The sequence below is a fragment of the Megachile rotundata genome, chromosome 7 (assembly GCF_050947335.1).
Source record: "Megachile rotundata isolate GNS110a chromosome 7, iyMegRotu1, whole genome shotgun sequence".
NCBI lineage: Eukaryota > Metazoa > Arthropoda > Insecta > Hymenoptera > Megachilidae > Megachile > Megachile rotundata.
This window is the reverse complement of record NC_134989.1, coordinates 17,588,874-17,608,857: the sequence shown is the minus strand read 5'-3', so window position 1 is coordinate 17,608,857 and position 19,984 is coordinate 17,588,874. Positions and strand designations below refer to the sequence as shown.

Below are 19,984 nucleotides of genomic sequence, written 5' to 3'. Positions count from 1 at the left end.
CAAAAAGTTTGGTTGAGTCGGATCCGATTTCTTTCTGTTTTTAAATCCGATATAAATATTGAAATGTGGATGTGTGATTATATAATAATATTTGCGAATACATTGAGGGTATATAGGGTCCCTACAGGGGTCAATTAATTTTATATTTTAGATTTTACATCCACAGTATGAGAGCCGGAAGGATCGTAACGCGTACGATTCATCGATCGTTGACTCGTACTACTGTGCTCGCATAATCGATCAGTTTCTTTCGTTTCACTCTCGATGTAATTAAAATTTTTAATCTTCTAAGGATTACCATGTTTGAAACTACTATTATTATATGATACAAGTGTAATAATTTAAATAAATTATTAAATACGAATTTTACGAAGAAGAGGATTATTTGCGGATGACCCTGCTTTAAAAAAAATTCCTTCGGCTTCTTCCAGCTTTGTTCGTATGAAAGAATGAGTGTAAAGTAAAAGAACACGGATACAGCGTAAAGGTATCCGTAGCATAGGCGGTGAAATATTATTGGGAATTGTCATGGTAGGTAGAAAAGGCTCAAACACCTGGCATGCACAAGTGCAGCCAGTAACGTAAGTATCTCCTTAAATCTTAAGGTTCTTGTTCTCATTTCACGACACATTTCATCATTTTCTGACAGGCTATAAATCATAAAACATATTAATCAAATCCATCAAACGTCTTGCGATGGAGGTGAAAAAATAACGATCATTCATTTTTAATCGAATGCAATCGAATGCTCTAAATATTTATTTTTTAAATAGCACCATTTGTTAGAATTATATAATTTTTTAAACAATTGACAATATAAAATGAATCTCTGAGAAACCTTTGTATCACACAGGTCCTTTTATGACACAAAATTTTGTTCCTTTTAACCTCCCACAAGTCAAACACGTTGTTAAATCCCCTCTTAAAAGAACAGGTTCGTCCAATCAGAAGTTGCTTGTACGTTCCCGCGTTACAACCTTAAAGTCCCAGCGTCGTCCGCAATCGTTTCTCGGATCGCAGGCCCACGATCGTCGCCATATTGTAAATGCGCGATTTCCACACGAATCTCCTTGAAAACTATCAACCCGGATACCAGTGAATAATGAGAATCGTTAGAAAAAATAAATGATACAATAAGTTATGTGATATCATGCAGCGATGATCGAGAGCTGGCAAGTGCTACGAGTACAGATTATACGCGAGTGTAAAGTCATCGAAACGTCGATCGATTGGGCCGTACAGATTCCTTCCGGATGCTAGAGAACGGCGAGAGGAAAAGAGACAGCCGTGTGCAAGGATACGATGCAAGTATAGTTGACTGACAATTGTGACGAGAACGTGAAAGCCTACCTGTCAGGTTTACCGTGCGCGGTCACGGACGACAAGCTTTTACCGGAGTGCCCCTCTCGATGCTACGGCACTGAGTCTCGTGAAATGCAGCGGACCCGCAGCGAGAAAAACGGGGCCCCGGTTGAGCGCATTAACTCTCGGGAGTGTAATATCGTTGGTATTTCTCAGGATTTCGTAACGATAATCGGTGTCCAAGTGACCGACGTTTCGCCGAATCTCTACGTTTTGTCGGGAAACTAAGTATGCTCTTGCGCTTTAAATCGGCTGTTGACAGGTGGAACGCGAGCATACCGTACGATCGTTCGGAATTACGGCGTAACCGAGGACAACGACTCTTTAATACCGCGACGAAGCCACGGTTGTTCTCGGACCACTAAGTAGTACGGTAGTCGTTCAATGCGTTCGAATACTTCGACGGTAAAACATCCATTTCGTGATCGCGATTTCGCGTTGTGAACGATCGAGTGGACAGTTTGGACTAGAGTACTTACTACCCAGGTATCTGAGTACGCGGAGTACTCGTTATAACCCGAGTTCCAAGGGATACGAGTGTCAGTATCGGAGTATCCAAACTTCAATCTCTAGTATTTGGATTCCAATTTTTTTCGTCTTTGCACAGATACGCAGCTCTTTCTTTCAAGTTGAAGCGTCATAACGGGTACTTGTTCGCTATGTTATTAAATACCGAATACGTAGTGTATTACACTTAAATTCCAATTAGAACTTATTTTAAGTTCTTAGTGAAAGATATACTATAAATGGTAGAATAGTAAAATATTATACATAACAGCAGTGAAATAGAACAATAGTAAAGTAATACAATAATGGAACAATAAAATATTAAAAATGGTAATAACTCGGTGCTGAAACCGGGCAGTTACCACGAGAGCTGCTATCTTTTAAAACCGGTTTCAAGAAGTGACTTGGATATAAATTCAACACGAGTATCCAAGTACCCGGATATATTCGAATATTCCGATCATAATTGAGCGAGTATCCCAGTACTCGAGTACTAGTAAATCCGGGTAACGTAAGAACTCTAGTTTGGACAGCAGCGAAAACGCGAAAGATGTTTGACAGTTTGAACTTAGAAGTAACCGTAGGTCTGCAGGACGGTCAAGTTAACGAAGAGGAGACAGCTATCGTAAGGACCACGTCTTAAGTAGTAAATTGAAACTTGGGGGGAGAGAGAGAAAGAGCAGGAAACAGAGAGAAAGAAGGGACCGCACGGTGACCCAGATTTTAGCGGGTCGAACGACGACAAGCCGGTACGAAGAAGTCACGGTGGACTCTCTGAAATGGGACACATCGCAGCCTGGAGCTAAATTAGCCGCGATGTCCAATAAGAGTAAGTCCCAGCCGCAGCAGCAGCAGCAACAGCAGCAGCAGCAGCAACATCCTTCGCACGTGATTAAAACGACAGTGGACCAAGTACCGCCGCGATATCAGCCACCGCCGCAACCGACCAGCGGTATCCTCAAGAATCATCCTCATTTCGTCGCTAACCCTGCTGTGCCGACCTCCGTGTCAACTTCGGTTCAAGGTCCAACCGCGACCTTGAATCATCATCAGTCGACGCAACAGCGACCGGTGTCGCAGCAAAAGGATGCGCAGAGCAAGTATTCGCCGAGGATAGAGCACCGACATCATCCTCAAGGCGGAAACACGTTGATTGCACCCGTCACCAAAACCCAACCGCATAGTTACCTTCAGGCCAAGGTCGGCCAAGGTCAGTACTTGCCGCCTAACGGTCAATATCCCACGGTAAACAGTACACAAACACCGCCGATCAGACAGAGGATCAGCGACGACGAGTTCCTGAGGCTCGGACCCGTGGAGATGCTCAAGTTTGTCCGTAAGACCGAGAGCGACATCGCGAGGCTTGCTGCCGAGCAAAATCGACAGATACAGAGCTTGGTGAGTGGACCTGTCATTTACGTCATTTTTGTCTGCTGTTCGTTCGATAAACCGGAACGATTAAATCAGAAATTGTGTCATTAAAAAGATAAAAAATCGACGTGTTCGATGCGATATCAAAATCGTGAGAGACGTGTCACAACTTATCGTATACATTTTGTTATTAACAATAGTAAAAGAGTTACATAATAGTACCAAAGAATAAGAAGAGAAAGTAATGATGTATTTCGATAGAATACTTGATTCGTTCCGTTTATCTCGTTCACCTTACTTGAATTCGCGAGAAAAAAGTGCCATCACGGAACTTCAGTACATCATACGGAAGTTTTTGAGGCTGTTTTAGGTCACACGGGTCGAGTCCACTGTCGTAATTTCAACCAGTCACGCACACGTGAGTCCGCTCGTGAATGACCGCCGCGAAACTCCAAGTCTTATTTTTAATTGAAAGTCGTTCGCCACAAACGAGTAAATTATGCCTTTCAGGAAATTTTAATAATAATAATTATATTTTATTTCAGTTAAGCGAATTGCGAGCGTTGAAAGAGGCAAACCAAAGATTAAGCGATGATAATCAGGAACTACGGGATCTCTGTTGTTTCCTGGACGATGATCGACAGAAAGGGCGAAAATTGGCAAGGGAGTGGCAAAGATTTGGACGATACACGGCAAGCGTCATGCGACAGGAAGTTTCCGCTTACCAAAATAAGTTACGACAATTGGACAACAAGCAACAAGAGTTGATCAAGGACAATCTTGAATTGAAGGAACTGTGCCTTTATCTGGACGAAGAAAGAGGAGGTGGTCAAAGAGATGACGGAGATGGTTCGAGTTCCAGCACCAACGCTGAGGAAACTGCACCTCCTAGACCTAGACATATTTCTACTTTTAACGGTACATATTGCCACCTCAGATAAAAATCCTAATTACGTTAATGGTTTAACCGCATAAGAAGGTTTTTTCAACTACAATGTATTTTACAGATCAAACTATGCAATATGTAAGGAGTTTGGAACAACGCGTAAAACAACTCGAAGAAGACAAGAGCGTTCTGCAAGCACGCGCTCAAGGATGGGAAGTGCAACCCGGTGAAATTTGGGGAAATCAAAATAGTCCCAGTGAAAATCCCCATATAGGAGGTCGGCCAGAAGCAGTAGTACGAGCTCTTCAAGTTCTCGAGGTTCGAGAACAACTTGAAAGAGAAGAGGGTGGCCACGACGGAGAGAAGGCCTTGGTCAGAGAAATGTGCAATGTAGGTTAACGTTTAATCGTTAAAATGTCTTTTGAAGAAGCGTAATGACTTGATATATGATTTTTATTGTGACTATGTATGTTTCAGGTTGTTTGGCGAAAATTGGAAGAAGGTCCACAAACGAGGCACTGATAATTGTTTCTCTTTATTATTAAAACATGATTTGTTAAATCATAGTGTAAATCGCGCGATCTGTACGTCCGGGTAGCGTATCTGATAGTATTATAGTGGTTAATGTAAATGTTATGAATTTCATAGATTTATACATGTGTACCTTTACAAGTATTTCGATGTAAGGATCAATGTGCCTAGTTTGCGATATTTCTGTAAATATCGTACCGCCGTTAGATTGTTTACATGAACTGTTAACAAACTTTATTTTTATTATAAATTCCGCATAATTTACTTTCGTACATCCTATAGATCCTGTCCTCTCTAAAAAACGATATAAACCTTCGCGTATTTTACGACGAAATCCATAAAACCATCGTATCCTGAAAATAATCACGTGCAGAGTTTACTCTTCGCCCTATTCGCGAAAGGGGCTCTTTTTGTACACTGATTCGCTTTCTATTTTTAGCCTATCAAAAAATCTTCTTTCAGTACTTCTGTACACTATGATGTCCTCCATTTTCGAGGTCTTATTTCACAAATGCATTCATTCAGAGATTTTTAAATGTAAACTTTAAATAAAGTATACAGCAATCATTAAATAAAGCAATCATAAACTATACGAATATCGTAGTCGAAAATCATTTGATCTATTACTATTAAAATTACACGAATACGAACAATTTGATTCAAATTATATGTGAGAACATTGACTACACGTACAAAATTGCAATTCGAAGAAACATTGTTTACACAGGTACATTGCTGTATCTATAATCGTCGCCAAAGATGTAGATCTTCGTGGTTAATCGTCGTCGAGTTTGCGCCAACCCGGGTGAAAAGTGAAAGTGGGGATCACGTTCAGTCACTCGTGTCCGGAGAGATGAGAATCATCGGTGATGTGCATGTGCACTGGCCTCGGGGAGGACAACACAAGGTTTATCCTTCTTTTCGTTGTCCTAGTAGTGTACATGTTAACTGGAGCTGCACTCTTTCAACAACTAGAAGCTGACCTTGAAGTTCGACAGGTGAACTTATCTTCTTTTAGCTCTTGCATTATGCTTCCCAAATTATCTCATAAATGTATACTCATAATAAAATCATGAGTAAAATAAATTTGAATTAATTTATAATCGTCTCGAGCAGGCGGCAGAATTTTGGCGCGTATATCATACTTTTCGAAGACATCATCTACAACGTGGGCCGGTCGCTATACAAAGATTAGACGAACTGTTGTATGCTTATGGAAACGCGTCATCATCAGGCATCATCAACAAAAGTCGACGATGGGATTTTTCTGGAAGTTTTCACTTCGTGAGCACCATTGTTTCCACAATTGGTAAGCAGCAATTTATAGTACGCGATGATACAACGTGTGATAACATAATTTTTGCTGATTCAATGCTCAACGTTTAACATAGAATTTACTGTCGCATGCGATAGTCTCCGTAAATCTCCGTGTCCCATAATAGTGGGAGAGTTCATGTAAAATTCTAAACGTTTCATTTGTAATTGCAAATAAACTTGAGTAATGGGTCAGTGGTATACAAGCCACACATGCAGTATTTTATCTTCAGTTATAGTTTTGTTTCTTTTGCGATGTTTTTCGGAAAATTGTCTGTTTAACTGTGTCATTAATTGCGAAATAATTTGCAACACTTTTATCCTATATATTTGGTATCTGTTTGGTTATTTTCCGATAGTTTGACTAAAAGTCGATTTATTGACGATAGTATTATCGCGTGAAACTTGGTCATAACAGCCGTCGAATAAAAGGGGGTAAGGGTCGTCGTCTGCAGTACGCATAAGAATGTACTGGTGAATTCCAGAATATTAATATCTTGCGACCCAGTATTGCAATAATTCTCTCCTGTGTGCTGTCTTACATGTACATCAGTACTTCTGCAGAAAATGCGTACATTTGATTTTGAATTTGTTTCTTCTTTAGGCTATGGAAACACTACGCCGCAAACGACTACTGGCAAAGTACTTGCTGTTCTCTACGGCTTTTTCGGTTGTTCCGGTAGCAATTATTATTACCAATTGTTACAGAGAAATGTTATTACGGTCAACTTAATACATTTTAATCTTCCCCGTGGCACAGGTGGAATTTTATTCTTCAATTTATTTCTGGAAAGAATCATCACGTTTCTCGCTTGGATTCTGCGCAATGTGCATGCACGCCATTTGAAAAGACGCGTCCGGAAAAATTCCTTGAGTACAAGTCGTTCATTCAAATCGACAGCAGAAGAAAAGCCTACTTTGCCCGATATACTTGACGATGATGATGGCAGCTTGAATATGGAAGAATGGAAACCAAGTGTATACTTGGTTATGCTTTTTCTTTCAATCGTATGTTGTATTATAGCTTGTTGCGCTGCCACCGTTTATGCTCCCCTCGAGGGTTGGAAGTACGTGGACGCGCTTTACTTTTGTTTTATTAGCTTTACGACTATCGGTTTTGGGGATTTCGTTAGTACCGAAAAATCACATTACCCATACGTTTATTGGTACGTTCTCTAATTTCTCAACTGATGACATACTTTGTAAAACTGTTATACAAGTATTTTTATACAGGTATCGTATCGCTAATTTTTTATTCCTGCTGATCGGCTGCTGCTGCACGTATTCCCTATTAAACGTAACATCGATTATAATAAAGCAGGGATTAAATTACGTAATACGTAAGATACAATGCAGAAATCAAGAAATGGCTGCGTCGCATTTACCGAGAAGGAAGTCCTACATGTCTACAGTATATTTTTCCAAAAGAAGAGGAACCAGAGTAGCTGCGAGGGATTCCTTTAAGGGAGATGATTCAGATACATCTAGAAGGATGTCTGGAGAATTGATTTCTATGAAGGATTTTTTCTCAGCTAACAATGTTTCTTTAATTGTCATGCAAAAACAATTGCATGAAATGGCTCAGTCGCAGAAAGGAAGTTCAATTGCGACAACATCTAATGCGGCTCATAAACCCGATGCCGTTGGGCCTTTAGCTATTGTCAGCGAAAAATTTCAAAGCAAAGTTTCCAGGAATAGATAAAACAGGCTTTGAACTACTGAAAAAGAAAAATAAATTTAATTAAAAGTATGTAGTAGATCGTACAATGTATTATCTTAAATGAAAAGAAAAATAAATTATTCTTCTAGCGGTTCAGAATAGTGACGATTTGCATTATAGGAACAGGTTGTTTGCTGCAGTAAATTATACGTGTATCCGTCACCGGGTAATTTTATTTAAGTCATGTTACAATACAGTTCTCCATGTACTCAACAACATTAACAAACATGCACTCTTTTGTCTTCGCTTTTCCATAATATTTATATTATGTATATAATGCATGTAAAATAAATTTCTATTTTTTTTTCCGCCAATTTTTGATGTACGAGATCGCTTTTCGAAAAGTATGATTGTTTGCAATATATCGTAGATAAAATTTGATGAGATGCATGCGGATCTTCTGTTTTTAACGTTTTCATTTTACATGCATTGTAAAATTACAAAGACAAAAGTTTTTCTTGTCTAGGTAAATATTAATACCTTCAACTTCAACCAGATATTTCAATTCGATGAGTGCGATGGATGCAAAACTGTCACGCTACTTTGTGTGGATAAAACTAGTCTTCCTGAAAAATTGGCGCGCAAAGGAATCCTAATTGATCTGAGAATCTAAGACCAAAAGTACTTTGCTCTAAACGAGAATGACATATATGAGGAATTATGACGGAAAGTTGTAAATCACGAGAGAGTAAAAGTGATCGGATGATTCTTTACAGACTACAACATTTTGTGTAATCCTACAGACAACTGTTTTATCATCAAAGTCGAATGCAACATGTAGATACTAAGATCAGGTCTATAAAAGAAATCACATTGTATAGACTTGATTATACTGATCTAAGATTCAATAGTTTCCCAAATTTAAGTCGTGTTTAAATTTCACTTTAAACTTGAAGCTCAAACTCGATCGCTCTAACATCCATAATTTAATCACATCGAATTGAAGCTTTTTCAAAATTTCAAAAGAACCTACTAGAGTTAATGTCAGAAATGTACCGTCAGTAAGGGAATTTCTTCTACCTTTCTTGCGCTCTGTATTTGTAATACCTTGAGCAAAGATCTCAGTAATTAACATGTTTCCCATTGTGTTTAGTCTTAAATCTCCTGTTTGTGTTACTTATTGTGTGATTTCGCATAAATCTTTATCCTTGTTTTAGCCCTTTGAGCTGAAAGTTTTCATAAAATAGCGTGTGCTCCGTTCCAACAAATTTGTCAAAGTTAACGATCCATTCACGATCGTAACAACACATCATTGTCAACCATACAACCAACAAAACAGCGTCGAGTGTTTCGCACTGACGCTGATCAAGCTGTGCTCCAAATATTTCCCAGCGGAGAATCAATTACTCCTGACGGGCAGCAATGCCCTTATTTGGCAACAGCAGCAAAAAGCACAGTGTTTCTTTACTGTGCACAAATTCATGAGATTCATATCTCAGTAAATTGACAAAACCTCGCGTCGAGGTTGCCTTAATCCTTTTCAACGTATGTCACGCATACGAACAAACTGTTGTCCAACAATTTCCAATCCGTTACTTATCAGATCAACGTCATCGGATATCTTGATTATTCTTGGTTTAAAAAATTCGGAATTTGTATCACATGCTTGAATGTAATCGGATAACACAAAATGATCTTCAATAAGTACAGGGGGTTGATTCTGATTCTGTGGTTGCCGGTTACGTGATCGCGGTACTTGATCAGCTGGTTCCATCAAATTGGAATGTTTTTTTCGTTGATGTTGCAAAAGCTTTGCCTGTGATAGTCGGTGGATTGATTATATTTTCTAAAAACTGTGCGCTACATTTACTTACCTTGCTAGCATATTGTTTATGACACCATTGGCAACCTTGTGGTGTGGTTGTGATACTACCAACTGTTTGACTAAATGTCGGATTAGGTAAATCGGAATAATCAGACTCTTTCTGCCTGTTGCTCGGCGGTAAAGCAGCTCCTGGATGATTTTTCATGATATGCGCTTTACGTTTACTGCTACTTTTATAAACCTTTAAAAGACGATGTCAGTACAAAAATGGTTCCTTAAACTAAAATCTAATTGAACTCTTTATATTATACCTTATCACAATATTGGCAATAATAATCTCTCGTCTGGCGTAAAATGGGTAAATTTAATTCTGGTACAGATTCAGGTGCAACGTCAGGATGACGTTTTGCCAAATGATTTACGAGCATTCCCCTTCGTTTAAAACCCACTAGACATTGGTGACATTTATAAATGAAACGGTTATAATCATTAGGATTTACCTAGTAATTAATAATATATTAATTATTAAAGGTACTATTTAATCAAGTTGGTTACTTTAAAAGATATTTAAATAAAAATACCTTTGGGACAAATTTTTTAGTTTGTGTAACCTGTGACATTTGTTCTTCCGTAGCAGTTTGTGAATTGTGCAATTTAGTCATATGTTCTTTTAGCTTATCTTTTCTTTTAAACTGTTTGCCACAATTTGCGCAATGAAATTCTCTGTAAGGAAAAAAGCACTTTATAGTACACGGAGTATAAACTTCCATGTATAAATTTTAGTACCTATGATCAGAATGTTTCAGTAAATGCATTTGTAGTTTGTCAACCGTCGCAAATCGCTTCGCACAAATCTGACATTTATGTTTTCTTTCACAATGATGAGCTCTAATATGTTTACGAATAACTGAATATTTAATAAATATTCTTTGGCAGTAAGGACAGCTAAATGTACCATCTTCTTTTTTATGAGTTTCAATGTGTTCTTTTAGCGTTACGCTTTGACTAAATAATTGCCGACACATGGGACATTCAAACAGCTGTTTGTTCTCTAAAACAGAATATAGACGCATGTGATAATTAGTTTTCCGCGTTAGATTTAACTCGTATAAATATAATTCACCTCTGTGTGTTTTTAAATGACAAGATAGCGCTGAATTATTCATGAATCTTTTAAAGCAAATATTACATGGCAGTGGTTTTTGGTCTTCAGCACCATGCACCAAACAGTGCTGCTGCAGTCGTACTTTTGTTGCAAAACGTTTATAACACATTGAACACTTATACGTAGATAAAGAAGTCAATCTTTTCGTCTTTGTTAAAGATAACCTTCCATGTTGCGAAATATGATTAATCAACTCTTTCTGTTTTTGAAACTGTAATCCACATTGTGGACAGACTGTAGACTGAATCTTTGTTTTTACTTTATCAGTGCTATGAGCAAGAGTGTGTAAATTAAGCAACAGCGGTTTTCTAAAAATTAAACCACAAACTGAACATTTCCATTCCTTAGAGTTATTTTGTCTGGAATTTTCCTTTTCTTTTAAATTTCTGCCCCGGAATGCTTTCACACGACGCGAATGATTATCTTCCAGACGTGACCATCCGGATAATTGATTTTTATGTTCTGTAATTGAAAGTTACATACATATAAGCATCATTTTAATTATTATGTTTACACCTAGAGTACCTTTATCATCTTTTGATTCTTGTACAGGTTTAAGCGGTATTAAGTTCCTACGAATTGCATAATCAGTACTGGGACCAGCCCTTAATTCTTCCTTTGGTAAAATGCTTCTTGTAGTCAAAAATACTATTCCATCACGTTGTTGACAAATTATTAAATTTTGTTCTTTGTACGTAAATGCGGGTCTAACGAAACGCATCCAATTTGAAGCATCTGTAATATCAATGAGATACTTCAACTGTGAATATTTTGCACATATTAGGCACGATTCTGTAGAATACATACTTTCGTTTGAAACGTCAATTTTAAGAAGTTCCTTATCTTCAGTTTCATAAAGCAATGGTAATTCATTTTTAAATGGTGTACCATCATAAGGATATAAAATACCTTCTATAGGACCAAATTGAGTACGTTTTTGTATATAACGCTTTGCAAATACCCCATAATCAGATCCGCCTGATATAATTTCACTAGTGGGTAATTTATTTATTGAAAGATATGATCCTGGCAGTGTTGCTATAGCACGCGATGGTACAGGCTGATCTGCTATTGTACATACATTATGGGAAGTGCAATTATCTCCAGTGCATACATCATCACATTCATCACAACCTATAATGACATTATATTTAATATTGCAATTAAGAAATGATGAAGTAATGAAATTACTTACAAAAATTTTTTTTATCATTTATACGGCGTTTAGAACGTCTAACATTCTGTTTTTCATGATCTTTCTTTTCTTTAGTAGGTGCTAAAATTTCATTAACTTGTTCTTTAGGCATAGCTAAAGGATCTGTACTATTTTTTTTCTTGGAATTCTCCACAGATGATGAAACCGTTGGATCATCTACATCAAGATTCTGTGTTTTAAATGAATTTATCACATTTATTTGATCATCCTGCATAACAAGAAAATCTCTACTCAATGTAAAATCTGTACTTGGCATTCCTGTTAACATCAAGGGAGCTGTTGCTGATTCTAATCCAGAATTAGATTCTGCAAGTATAGTTCATAAATATAATGTTACATTCAGACTTTCAATGTGTCCTTAAAAGAATGACCTTCCATTAGTTACCTTGCATCAAAATCAATTCGCTACCAACACTAGGAACTAGTTGTTCTTCATTTTCATTGGCAACAAAATCAGCAGTAGTATCTGACTGCTGTACATTCTGTGTATCAATTGGATGCGTCAGCTGGGAAACATAGTGAACGTTTGTCCTTTCATTTGACTCGGATGGAGATATTAAAGGAGAAGAACCTTGCAGAACAACAACAGAATTATGAAAAGGAGATGGTGGAAGTTGGACTGGAGTAGGTGAATATCTAGCAGCTGAACTCATATTTGGGTCAAGGGGACTAACACGATGTTCAAAATCAGAAAGAGGAGAAGAGGGTCTAGGAGAAAACGAAACTTGTTCGTAAGTTGGAAATAAACGAGAATACTCTCGAGAGTGATCTTCCACGTACTCCACCTAGTAACAAAGTGATTTCAAACATTGATCCCTGTAAAAAAGTCTGTTAAACTATAGCCTTATGAGTTTACTTACAGTTAAAAACAGTAATTTATTATGATTCATCTTTTTGGGCTGTTCGCACATTGATGAAGAAAGAGAATGATCAATAGGCCAATTTACTGAAGTGTCAGTTATTTTGTCAATATTAGGGATCTCAAAAGAGCTGACAGGGGCCCCCTCAGGAGGGCCCCTTGGATCCATTTTATTTCTCGTCGTGTACCAGGGATATTACATCTGCAACTTGCTGAAGTCATGCTTTGAAACAACAATTAACTCTATTGTCAAAGGATAAATAAGAATAAAGAAACTCAATTCCTTTAATCGTAACGATGGCACTCGTACGAATTTTAGATAGCTCGAAAGATAGGATAACGATAACGACAAATCACAAACGAGTAGGATCTGTGTTGATTGACTATCCTCTAGAAAAGGAAACTTACCATCTTCAATTCATAAGTTTTCGAAGTCGATGCACTTTTTGCTTTGTGATGCACCTGCTGCAGCACACTGGCTCGTCAACAATCGACGTTATCAGTTTCATAATGCTGATTGAGCACCACTGAAATGGCGGGGAAATTTCGAATCGTCAAATGAAATTGATAACGCAGCGATATAATACTAAATAATAATAATAACTTTCAGTTAATTGTTACACTCGTTAATTACATTTTGAAAAAAAATATAAAATTGTAATATTTCTATCTCTTCTGTTAAATATTGTAGTGAGTAATAAATAAGCAAATTCAATCAAGTAATATTTTGATATTTTCTATCAAATATTAAAACGGATAAATGCACGCAAATATTAAATAGAATTTTATTTTTAACATATGAATAAAGATATTACACGAATCTTTTTTGATCAGAATGTACAAAGCAAAGTCAATAGTGTCCTCGCCTGACCCCAGATATTTCCACCCCCTGTTTTATGAATGGGGTTGGAACGTTCACGTGCGTGTATAGGGGGATATTTCATAACTTTCCTTAACAACGAAACAACAACTCGTCAACTACAGTCTACTATAGCTGCATAATATATTTAAAGATTATAATACTTCTTTATTTAATTACTTCATCTACAGTCATCATGGTGCACTTAAACGAAGCAACGGAAGACCTTATGGGCCAATTAATGAAGGTGAACATTTTTCATCGTCTGGAGAAGCTTGAAATGGCAAAAGATGACGAAAAAACGTTCCTTGATCCAAACGTGGTAATGGATGAGAGACATCGAACACTACGAGAAAATTTTCTTCTTACATCCGCAGAACGCTCAGCTTTGGCTGAAGCGAAAAGGTGTGGACACAATTCAAAAACTGTTATTTTATTAAATTAAAAATTGTTATTTTATAGATCGTTTACAGAAGAAGAGACGAAAGAATTATATATGAAGAAGCAACAACGATACTTCGACAGAGAACTAAAGAAATTTGAAATGGAATTGCGCAGATCTCGGCCGAAGTTCTCGAAACATTCTTCGTACCGGAAAAAAAATCTGGCGCCATCGAATGATGAGAACTTTTGGGAAACGTTTAAAAGAATAAGAAGCAAGGTTTGTATGAATTACTAATAATATAACAGCATAATAATCTAACGTTTACAGCCAAATATAGGAGGAAAACCAGAGAAGAATAAAGGAATTACGGATACTGTTCGAAAAGAAAATACAGTAACAGAGATTCCAAAGGACAAAAATGAAATACCAAGTTCAGGAAACATCAAAGTAACGATTAAAGATAAACTTAATTTCGAACCGCAAACACAACGTTTACATCTTTTAAAAAAGTATTTCGATATTCTGAGAGAAAATGCATTAGAAGAACAACGAATTCGAGACATTAAAACGAAGATTCGACAAAGCATGATTTCAAAACTAACAAGAAAGTATTTCGATATTTGGAGAACACGAGTGAAATGTAAAAAAATCACCGAATCGAAAAACACACAGGTGAAAGAAATATTGGAAGAACGAAGAATAGAATTGTTCATAAACGCTGTTACAGAACGTCAAAAAGAATTAATGAAAAATCGTAAACCGAAGAACAGAGTGGTTGTAAAAGAATCGAACAGTGCATGTTCGAAAAAGAAAAACGTACACTGTAAGCACGTTATCGTGGAGTCGCCGGCACAAAACCGATTGATCGCGCAGAAACGGATTATAGAGAAGCAGAAAGCTAAATTGGATGAACAGAACAGGATTATTGAGGAATTGAAATTGAAACAGATGCAAGAAGAGATATCTAAGGCGAGTAAGGAGACGGTGAATATGGCGAAAGAGACGTTCACGCATCTGGGTCAAAGGACAAGAAGAACTTTGATTCACTTGATGAAACAATCTGGATATAGGTAATACAGTAGATATCATTATATTGTCATCACTAAATAGGGCTTCGCATACACTTATTGTATTCTTATGAGTTCATACACACTTATGAGTAAATAGGGACGAAAACTTAACGGAACCCCGTCAACCATCCGCCCCGCCAGAATTTTTGTTAAGGATGGAAGCTCGAGCAGAGGCCAGACGAAAAAGAGTTAAACTAGCAGAGGAATCGCGCAGGAAGAGATTGGAGGAGCAGAAAAGAAAGGAAGAAGCTGCCAGAATGGAGGAGGAACAGACGAAGAGAAGATTAGAACGAGAGGTCAGATAATACGCGAGGTCAAAGTATATTAATGTCATACAGAGTGTCATAAAGCATTAATTTTACCTCATAAAGTTACGATATCGTTTTAACAATAAATATTTTTTACACAATTAGGAGGCGATAACGCTTTAATAAAGAGGTAATGCGATGGATTTTTTCTTCGTTTATGTTAACAGGCTTTGGCCGAGACGAAAAGATTAAGGAAAGAGCGGGAAGAACATCGTTTACGCGAAATCGAAAGGTTTCAGAAATTAAATTGTATAGCAGATGAATTTTACAGAAAGTGTCTGTTAAGACATTGTATGAGACCATTGATAGCACTTATAGAATTAAATAAGAAAAATATGAAAAAAGCTGAAGACCATTATCGAGAACGGTTGACGTGGAAGGCATTTACAGCTTGGAAAAAAGAAGCTGAAACTCGATGTATGATTAAAACTGAACTCGCTAACTCGATCTATAGTAAAAATTTGATAATAAGAATATTTGAACAATGGAGAGACACGGTCAAGGAAGCGAATCTCAAGTACCAAGTTGCCACAGATTTTCATGACATGAAACTTTTAGACAAATATTTTAAATTATGGCATATAAAAACTGTTGAATTTAAAACAGAAGAGGAGAAGAAAATCCAGATAGCTTATAGTCATTACGAAAATCGATTAAAAATTAAATACTTCAACGTTTGGAAGAAGTATATCACGATAGTGGCTGATATTAAAGAAAGCGAAAAGAGGAAAGACGAATTACGGCAATTAGTTCAGAAGGTGATTCCTGATTTTAATCCTAAACAGAGAGGCGTAGCTCTGGAAGATTAAAATTAATTCGAGATACTAAAAGTGGAATATAAGAATTGCATAAATGCGGATTTATACAACGCGATGATTGTTAATATTATATTCTTTTGTATTTAAAAAAAAAATGTAAACATTTATTACATTGAATTAATTTATGTTTAGATCTTAGCTGTACTATATCATACTGTAATCGATCAATACAATTTATTATATTAGTTGTACAATGGCCACTTTATCACAGTTACAATAAATATACAATTGTGCTTGATAGTGAATTATAAATAATTAATATTTTAACCGAAGTCAGCGCGTTTATACAGATCATGGTATGGTTTTACTAAGCTTAACATTATTAATAATATTTTAAGAGTATTAAGTATCTCACTGCTGTAAAAAATGATTAAAACAAATCAACAAAAATGAACAATCAAGTAATAATGATAAAGGTGCGGTTGAATTAATATTAAAATGTGCGTTGCGTTTGACGTACCGTTATGACGGATTTTTTCTAATACCCTTTAAAGAGAGCAAAGTATCGTCTTCCGTACAAAGTAAATTTAATAATATTTTAATAATAACTAAGTTTTGCAGCAAAACAATCGAGACACATTTTTCAACATCCCATGGTCATACTGGCTTCCAGCTTCAAGAAGGCGACGTTCGTTCGATGTTGTGCCAAGGTAAATTAACCAAAGATGATATATTAAATAACAAACTACCACTAGCCCAACGAGCAAGCTGTAGAGAGCAGAGACGAAGCAAAGGGCAATGCTGGAACAATATGTACATTATTATACATTGACCGGGTACCCAAAGCAAACAGTTGCGCGACACGTTATCTATTCAACTTTTATATTGTCAGAAAGCAAATAAGAGATATTACAATATTTATGACGTTAACACGACTCTCAACAATTATCAGTATTTTGCGATTATTAAAGTTTGTATTGTAGATCCTCTGTATCTTTCCAGTTTAATTTTCAGTCTTAATAATGGAAAGTATTGTATTTCCTCCGAGTATATTATACTTAAGATATCATTTGATCGTATTCATTATCAATTAATGACATTAAATATAAAATATCTTTTAAACCATACATACTCCAATTGATGGTACACGTCGCTGCAATCATCTGGTAAAAGGATAGTGCCAATAACTATGAAAGGATGACAAACGCTAGTCATAGTTAAATTAGAACCATAGATGAAAGCTATAGCAGAGAAGAGTAAACATGCCAGATACCACTTTAAGTTGCTTGAACCTATACAACAATCCAGCCTAAAATATAAAATATATGTCCACAATCTTGATAATAAACAAGGTAAAAATGAAATACCGTATAAACTAAACTATACCATTTGCAATGATATTCCCTATTGAGAATACAAGTTTGACACATCCTACAATGATGTGCTTTAGGAGGTGCTCTTCTTCTACACGTAATGCAAAGCTCTCCGCTTCCTTCACCGAGTTCCAAGCCTTGCAAAAGAGTACTCTCCTGAGTAGCGGAATCAGCATTTACTTTAGTTACATAGCCACACCATATGCCTCCCACAACACAAATGATAAACACTACATTCTCTTCTGGTAATATTTCTAACAATGGTACAACGCTTATTTCAAAGATTAGCATCAACATGATAACGCTAGTGATTGTCCACATTAAAAAGAATTTAGTACGTAGTAAGAACCTCAGAAAATTATGATGTAAATAGTACACCAATATCGGCGTTGCAACAAATATAATTACAGTACATAACACTGTCTGTGCGGCTATCACCGCCAAAGTCGGGACTGCAAAAATCGGTATCATCGCATCGACTGAAATCTGTTTAGCACCAGCTCTCCAGCCACAGGGATTCCGCAACCTCTCCCATACAGTCATTTTGTATTTTTAACGGTATATCGAAGAAATATGTTTATGCTTTCATGGAGAAGGAACAAAGTTTATCGAGGTTAAGAACGTTTCAGGACCGTCTTTGATGGTACAAACTGAAGTTTCTATCTGATTTTTAAAAATGTCACGGATAAGGACAGGTGGCAGCACCATTTAAAGATAGTTAAATGTTAATTAATAGTGTAAATACAAAATCAAGAAGTTTTTCTTAACTACTAAAATATATTTACGATCCACAAAGAGTCATCGTTTGAATAAAAGTTAATACTTGTTTGAGTGAAATGTTATTAAAGTGACACGAATCAATCGATCAGCTAACCTGTTTATTTACAAAATTACATATATGGTACGGTAAGACATTTTCTAAATTCGATGCATACGTTTCGTGCTGTGTGCTTTCATTAGGAGAAAAGATTGTTCCTAAAAATCTTTCGAAAATGGCGCAAAAATCACTTGGAGGGCGAGAATAACAACGTCCGTTTCCAGTGTCCAATAGCGGTTATCGTACGCGCTTCGTATATTAAGAAAGAACAATGGTGTCAATGTTGTTATTCTAATAACCAACAATTGTGACAAATCATTAACAATTATTGCATCGATTCGGTCGACGTTCCTCAGGTAACGGATATTTCGTGTGAATAATAGGAAGAATCACTCTATACTTTTCTAAAAGCTATTGTCATCCCGTTCTTGTCATTCGCGCATAGGTGACATTTACCGTGATACCTCATTGCGCACGAGATCGCGAACTCGATAGAAATGGCGGGAATGTGACGCATATTGAAAGTATCAGTTTGAACGGTAAAAATTGAACGGGAAAAAATTGTTTCAGTATCTTCGATCGTAATATGACATTGTATGAAGCACATCGAAGGTCAACTATTATCTAAGTTTACCGTTTGTTGTTTGTCATACAACGCGATCATTCAAATTACATAAAACTGATCAAGTTACTGAAAATGTTCGCGAAGAATATCTAAAATATCGATGAATTCGCAAATTAGTCGATCTAAAAATTTCCAAAATATGGATGGCCATCACTTATTATTGTGGATCAATAATAAAGCGGTATTTTTTATTTAATTTTTACTTGGTGTCGAAATATTTATTATAAAAGGACGAAAAATTTGGGATGTAGAGTTGGTCAGGAAAGATGGTCATTGTCGAAAATGATCCATGGAAGTTTGGAAAATGCTAGATTAATCGAACGAAGGAAAAGCAGGATTACGAATGATCTTTGTATAGAAAATAGTTTCCAGAACTGTTCCTCCATCAAGATAAACATAAAAGTCAAGGCTAAGATACCGTGCAACTAGTTGCGTATTGGTGAGACGCGAATCGTAACGAAGAAGTTATCGAGAAACACACGTGAACATTCCAACGAACGTCATTGTACATTACCGTAAACGATCAAGACTAGACCGGTGTTGAAGAGTCTTTAATTTTTTGCACAAAATGGTTTACCTCCAAAAATAGAGTATCACTGAAGAAAAATGCAACGCGAACACTTTTTTTAATGTAATTCTTATCTCGTTGTTTCAATATCACGTTACAGTCTATTTCTTTCTTTCACTTGACACACGCGGAGCAAATATCGATTGGTTTTTCGCGAAGAAGAAGAAGACGCGGCTGGAACAGTATTATCTAACTGGTGAGCCGAGTCTAATTAAAGAACGGTGGGGTAGGAGCTCCATTAAGATAATCACGCAGCACAATAATGAGTTGCCTATACGAGTCAAAGATTGATCGACAATTACGGCTGCACGGCTGCTGCCTACTGAAAACTGTTTTCAATTGTTTGCACGTGTTCGCGGTTATCATTGTTTGCCAGGGAGCTGACTGTTCGCTGCTGCCGCTGTTAGGTGGGGGTGGAAACATCGTTTCGGAGCCGATAATTCTATGCAATATTGCTGGTTCGCTCGATCGTCGTGCACGTACAGTACTCTTACGTGCATACACGCGTGCACGTATACACGCGGT

General features: G+C 36.8%; 5 protein-coding genes across 18 annotated transcripts; 3 read left to right on the top strand and 2 right to left on the bottom strand.

Annotated features, from left to right (window-relative positions):
- Positions 1 to 875: 875 nt before the first annotated feature.
- Positions 876 to 4,907, top strand: Ccdc85 (coiled-coil domain-containing protein 85). Of its 6 annotated transcripts, none has more exons than XM_076533537.1 (5): positions 876 to 1,304; positions 2,454 to 3,267; positions 3,786 to 4,158; positions 4,248 to 4,516; positions 4,604 to 4,907. In XM_076533537.1, the coding sequence occupies exons 2-5, from the start codon at positions 2,686 to 2,688 to the stop codon at positions 4,646 to 4,648; spliced, it is 1,269 nt and encodes a 422-aa protein (XP_076389652.1). In that variant the 5' UTR covers positions 876 to 1,304; positions 2,454 to 2,685; the 3' UTR covers positions 4,649 to 4,907. The 6 variants fall into 6 exon arrangements, with proteins under 6 accessions (XP_076389652.1, XP_076389651.1, XP_076389650.1 ...); XM_076533536.1 differs by having other exon boundaries at positions 876 to 1,590; XM_076533535.1 differs by having other exon boundaries at positions 876 to 1,767.
- LOC100883082 (PR domain zinc finger protein 10) lies at positions 4,643 to 19,928 on the bottom strand. Of its 7 annotated transcripts, none has more exons than XR_013038726.1 (14): positions 13,105 to 13,223; positions 12,698 to 12,908; positions 12,223 to 12,622; positions 11,817 to 12,143; positions 11,429 to 11,755; positions 11,147 to 11,356; positions 10,580 to 11,083; positions 10,243 to 10,507; positions 10,038 to 10,179; positions 9,768 to 9,956; positions 9,506 to 9,697; positions 8,688 to 9,447; positions 7,357 to 7,689; positions 4,643 to 7,259 (listed from the first exon to the last, which is right to left on the bottom strand). XR_013038726.1 is itself a non-coding variant. In XM_076533525.1 (13 exons), exons 3-13 carry the CDS (start codon positions 12,863 to 12,865, stop codon positions 9,172 to 9,174), a joined length of 3,000 nt encoding a protein of 999 aa, XP_076389640.1. In that variant the 5' UTR covers positions 12,866 to 12,908; positions 13,105 to 13,223; positions 19,469 to 19,928; the 3' UTR covers positions 7,845 to 9,171. The 7 variants fall into 7 exon arrangements, 4 of the variants coding, with proteins under 4 accessions (XP_076389640.1, XP_076389643.1, XP_076389641.1 ...); XR_013038727.1 differs by having other exon boundaries at positions 7,357 to 7,686; XR_013038728.1 differs by lacking the exon at positions 8,688 to 9,447.
- LOC105664149 (potassium channel subfamily K member 13-like) lies at positions 5,521 to 7,673 on the top strand. Of its 2 annotated transcripts, XM_076533531.1 has the most exons (5): positions 5,521 to 5,655; positions 5,774 to 5,966; positions 6,576 to 6,650; positions 6,732 to 7,137; positions 7,205 to 7,673. In XM_076533531.1, the coding sequence occupies exons 1-5, from the start codon at positions 5,527 to 5,529 to the stop codon at positions 7,671 to 7,673; spliced, it is 1,272 nt and encodes a 423-aa protein (XP_076389646.1). In that variant the 5' UTR covers positions 5,521 to 5,526. The 2 variants fall into 2 exon arrangements, with proteins under 2 accessions (XP_076389646.1, XP_076389645.1); XM_076533530.1 differs by having other exon boundaries at positions 6,576 to 7,137.
- LOC100874723 (uncharacterized) lies at positions 12,433 to 18,099 on the top strand. Its single transcript, XM_076533529.1, has 6 exons — positions 12,433 to 12,568; positions 13,747 to 13,960; positions 14,018 to 14,216; positions 14,268 to 15,010; positions 15,108 to 15,306; positions 15,486 to 18,099. Exons 2-6 carry the CDS (start codon positions 13,752 to 13,754, stop codon positions 16,125 to 16,127), a joined length of 1,992 nt encoding a protein of 663 aa, XP_076389644.1. The 5' UTR covers positions 12,433 to 12,568; positions 13,747 to 13,751; the 3' UTR covers positions 16,128 to 18,099.
- On the bottom strand, positions 16,289 to 17,992 carry GABPI (zinc finger DHHC-type palmitoyltransferase GABPI). Of its 2 annotated transcripts, XR_001097408.2 has the most exons (4): positions 17,463 to 17,992; positions 17,209 to 17,385; positions 16,597 to 16,877; positions 16,289 to 16,493 (listed from the first exon to the last, which is right to left on the bottom strand). XR_001097408.2 is itself a non-coding variant. In XM_003708335.3 (3 exons), the coding sequence occupies exons 1-3, from the start codon at positions 17,990 to 17,992 to the stop codon at positions 16,685 to 16,687; spliced, it is 900 nt and encodes a 299-aa protein (XP_003708383.1). In that variant the 3' UTR covers positions 16,289 to 16,684. The 2 variants fall into 2 exon arrangements, 1 of the variants encoding a protein (XP_003708383.1); XM_003708335.3 differs by having other exon boundaries at positions 16,289 to 16,877.
- Positions 19,929 to 19,984: the final 56 nt, after the last annotated feature.